This window comes from Solanum pennellii, chromosome 1 (genome assembly GCF_001406875.1).
Source record: "Solanum pennellii chromosome 1, SPENNV200".
Lineage (NCBI taxonomy): Eukaryota > Viridiplantae > Streptophyta > Magnoliopsida > Solanales > Solanaceae > Solanum > Solanum pennellii.
Genome location: NC_028637.1, coordinates 82,111,058 through 82,115,832, shown reverse-complemented (window position 1 = coordinate 82,115,832; position 4,775 = coordinate 82,111,058). Strand labels below are relative to the sequence as shown.

Genomic DNA, 4,775 nt, shown 5'->3' with positions numbered 1-4,775 from the left:
TCTTTTCCCCGGAGGTGATTTTTCTAGTTGATGATGCTCAATAACAAATGGCAAAAACGATATTATGAAAGAAGCCTAAATTATTGTCATGAATTATCACTCATGAAAAATTAGATTCATTATCCTGGTTATGTTATATCAACTTTGTCACCTAAGTGGATCAAAGAAAGACAAGATTTGAGGGGCAACACAAGAAAACTAACAATTCATTGGTACAGAAGACAAAGAGAGAAATATAGGCAAGGCTGTGATGACAGGAATGTAAATCAAAAGACTTCCAAGCTGTATGCCAAGTGACTAACATTCTGACTCGGTGGAAAAATGAGAACATTCTGGTGGGGATTGAAAATGACTAAATCTGATAATGTTAACATTCTGAAACTGTCTGCTAGAATAAATCCGAAAAAATAAGTACTCTAGTTTTTTAGCAAGGACATGTAATTTAATAACTTGACAGCACCAAGTTATGTACAACTAAGCAAAAGCATCCCTGTTTGGATATGCAGGGTACTAAAGACAAACATCACAAACCTGGGTGAACAAGTTCTTAATGTTAACTCGGTTGCACAACTCAGCTTTTGAAGGTAATCTTGGATGAGGGTCTTAAAACCTTGATGATAATCACGGCTCGTCTTCCTCATCATCATCAGAATCTTGATCAGTATTATCCTCCTCATCATCAGAATCTTGATCAGTATTATCCTCATCCTCATCATCAGAATCTAGATCAAAATTATCCTCATCATCATCAGAATCATGATAATAATAATCACTGGAACAGTCTTCCTCGTCATCAGAATCTTGATAATAATCACTGCAACTGTCTTCCTCATCATCAGAATCTTGACAAGGACTATCCTTAGCTTTAACCACAGAGGATAAATCTACAAGCCTACACGTGAAATCATGCAAATCATGTGAAAGCAGCAAATAGTGAATATTTGGGGCAACAATTTCCGAGGAACTATCACTTTCGCTTCCATCATCATCCATCCAATAACCTTACAATTTCAGGCTTTCTACTTTGAAAGAATTAATTTCCAGGCTATGAAAAATCCCCAACCTTAAGATACTCAATAGTTTCCAAAGCAGGACAGACCGACAGTAAGTTCACAATTTCGGCATCCCCTATCACCATATCCTCCAAAGTTATGCTCTTTAGAGTTTAGACACTTTCACGCTATGATATATATTAGAAATAAGGAATTTTCTACTAGATGCAATGTTCTCGATGCTGGACAGGTAAAGAAAGATTCAGTAAATAGACAAAGAGGATCAGAATACACTATAAGATGTTCCACATTTTTTCACAGCAAAACTGAGCCAGCTCCTTTTTCTTTTTCCCTGAGGTAGCTTTTCTAGTTGGTGATGCTCAAAGAACAGATCACATAAACAATGTTATGAAAGAAGCCTGGATTATTTTCAGTAAGATCGCAGTTGTCACGAAAAATTAGATTCACTTTATTGGCCATAATGCACCAATTTCGTAAATAAAGTAGGTCAAAGAAAAGACAGGATTTGGAGGACAACACAATTATAATTCCCATCCATTGGTAACGAAAATACTTGTAGTCTAGTTATAGAAAGCTCACTCTTGATAGGTAATCACAAACTCAGCAGAGGATCTCAGATTACTAGCCAATCGTGATAAAAATCGCGACAGACACTTGATTCCACAAAACTCACACCTTCGTCTTTTTGAAACGATAACGAACTTCTCCAAAACCACTGCATTCTTTAACAAAAACTTTGAAAGTTTGAAAAGCTTCCTGATATATTCCCAGTTGAGATGCTCCTTCATGCACATCCCAGAGGAGATGGCAATCTCAACATTCTTTAGGTTGGGAAACACAGAGCTTGAATTATAACTCTGCAAATCAATATTATCACCTTTGACCAAATATTTTCTCTCAAAATAGCACCTGGAATCATCAAACTGGAGAGAAAGAATATAGTCAGGACTAAATACAAGCCAACCTAAAAATATGATTTTCACAGTACATCTGGTGCAGAAAAATTTCAAAACTAACAGACATGAATGGTGCTTGGAAATGATTGTGTATCATAACTTTTTGTGGCATAGATATCCGCAATAAAAGAGTGATAGTGCAGCAATCCCTTTCATTTCAGAGTGCCTTTGCCACAAAGAAAGCAAGAAGAACCATATTAAAGCGTAGCTTTACAATGACAAAAGCAAAGCTTCTTAGTGAGAATTAAGGGATATATTTGAGTTATCCTTCAAAAACAATTTGCAGGGAGGGGGGAGAGAGGTTGTTTAAATGAATAGATGTAAGAAGAAAAGAAGAAGTTCCAGAAAGTTACAGGCTGATTTTCTATTTCTAAGTTGAGTGTCTCCACAAGAGGCGAGGCTCGCAAAAGGCCAGCTGCCCCATACAAACTAAACTTTTCCAAATGCAACTTCAGCACTATATGTTTGCATTCCAATTCTGGAATTGGCACTCCTTTGAACTGCAATATGCATAGGACCTGGTACAATAACCCAATGAAACTAGTAAACAATGGGGAAGCAATAAAGAAAGCACTTCACAGCAAAGAAATGATGTTGTTACAAAATCTAACAAAAATTCTAGGTCCGGATAAGATAAAGAGAATAACACAGTTCCAAAGCTGACAAAGGATAGCAGAAAGGTACAAAAGTCCCCACAAGTTTCTGTAATTTGTCCAGATTGGTTGATGAAATTCGCACAATGGTTCTCCATTGTATAATGTTTACACTCTGAAACTGTCTGCTAAAATTCAATCAGAGAAATAAAGAGCTCTAGAAAGATCATGTAATTTTAATAACTTGCAACACTAAGCAAAAGCATCCCTGTATGCAGAGCACTAACGAAAAATCACCAACCTGAGTGAAGAAAGTTCCGAATGTTAATTCAGTTGCCCGACTTAGCTTTTGAAGGTAATCTTGGATGAGGGACTTTAAAGTTTGATGATAATCACTGCAACTGTCTTCATCCTCTTCATCAGAATCATAATATTGATCATAATCATTGTGCAGATCTTTGATACATGTAATGTCGAAAGTTATCTTAGCATTAACCACAGAGGATACATCAACAAGACTACACTTGAAATCATGAAAATCATGTAAAAGCTCCAAATGCTGAAGATATGGGGCACAAATTTCAAATGAGTGATCACTTTCACCACCATCATCCACCCAATAACCTTCCAATTTCAAGCTTTTTACCTTTAACGAATTGATTTTCAAATGACGAAAGCCCCCAACATTATTAAACACTATAGCTTCCAATGCAGGACAACCTGATAGTAAATTCTCAATCTCAGCATCAACTACCACCATTTCCTCCAATTTTATAGTCTTTAGAGACTTCCAAGCTATAACAACAGTAGAAACCAAGGAACTTTCTGCAAGATACAATGATATCAAAGACGAACAATTGAAAAAACATTGAGACATGATGGAAGGAGGAGGAGAATAGAGTACAGCATGTTGAACATTTTTTTTAACAGCAAAAGTAAGCCATTGGCTTATTTGAGACTTGTAGCTATGCAGGCCACTGCAGTGGATCTCAAATTTAGTAATTATGGGAGCAGTGGAATGAGACAATACATAGTCAACAAATGATCGAAATCCTTTGTTTCTTCCCCAAAAGCGTCTAGGAGAGAAAATTAAAGAATCAAGTGATGTCCAGAGATACTGCCACCTTTTAGAGAGAATACATGTTCTGAATGCTTCCTCCGTCGGCAAAAGAGACAGAATTTGAAGCAGAAGTGAGTCCGGCAAGTCACTCAGACGATCATCTAGGGTTTCTTCCGCCATGATTTTTCTTTTGTGTTTCTACTCCAGCCCTCTTCACTCGTGCAGTTATATGTTTATATTTCGCCTAAAATTAAAATTATTTATACTAATGACCGTTTAGCCATATGATAAAAGAAAAGGAAAAAGGGTCATTCGGCTAAAAATTAGGGAATAGGATTTTTATAAAAAGAAAATCGGATAATTGGGTTAATTTTGGAATTTCGTATAATAAAGGGTAACTTTGGTGAAATGAGTAATGTTTGGTGAAATGAGTAATGAGAGGGGTAATTTTGGTGAAATTAGTAATTGAGGGGTAAGTTTAACTTCATTTTAACGGCTAGGGATAAATTTAACTTCATTTTAACTGCGAAGGTAAAATCAAACAATAAATCAAAGTTGAGGGACATTTTTTATCCTTTTCCCAAGAAAATATTTGCTGGTGTGTTTGGTATGAAAGAAGATATTTGTTGAAAAATGTTTTTTAATTTTTTTTATGTTTGGTTAGTTTAAACGTTTGAAATTTTCTTCGAACGACTTTTCTTCCAAAATTAAGAAAATTATTTTCCGAAACTCTAATTCATCCTTTAGTTTTTTTCTTACCCCACTCATACCTTTTTTTTGGATTAAAACTGGGCATTAAACCCTTTATTAAAATAAAAGACAAATTACTTAACTACATAATATTACTTAAACCTATTTCCGATTTTTTTCTATTTTTTTTTATTAAAATACAAAAGTTCCTTATTTCCCCCAATGATACTTAATCGGATACTTTTTACTTTTGAAGCAAAAACAGACCTTTCTCATTTCCCAAAAATTTGCTCTTAATCTATCCCACTAACATTTCAGTTATCAAATTCACATAACTTTGAATTTCAAAAGAATCATATCACTATTCAATCGGATTTAGAGTTCAAACTTGGTTTTCTCATCTTCTCCCTTGTGATTTTCACATTTTTTTTCTTTTGTTGTGTATCAACCGTCTCAGCTTGCA

The 4,775-nt window shown here is 35.1% G+C and overlaps 1 protein-coding gene across 1 annotated transcript; it reads right to left on the bottom strand.

Annotated features, from left to right (window-relative positions):
- Positions 1–283: 283 nt before the first annotated feature.
- On the bottom strand, positions 284–3,861 carry LOC107020226 (putative F-box/LRR-repeat protein At3g18150). The gene is made up of 4 exons (XM_015220538.2): positions 2,864–3,861; positions 2,323–2,487; positions 1,593–1,936; positions 284–892 (listed from the first exon to the last, which is right to left on the bottom strand). The coding sequence occupies exons 1-4, from the start codon at positions 3,800–3,802 to the stop codon at positions 622–624; spliced, it is 1,719 nt and encodes a 572-aa protein (XP_015076024.1). The 5' UTR covers positions 3,803–3,861; the 3' UTR covers positions 284–621.
- Positions 3,862–4,775: the final 914 nt, after the last annotated feature.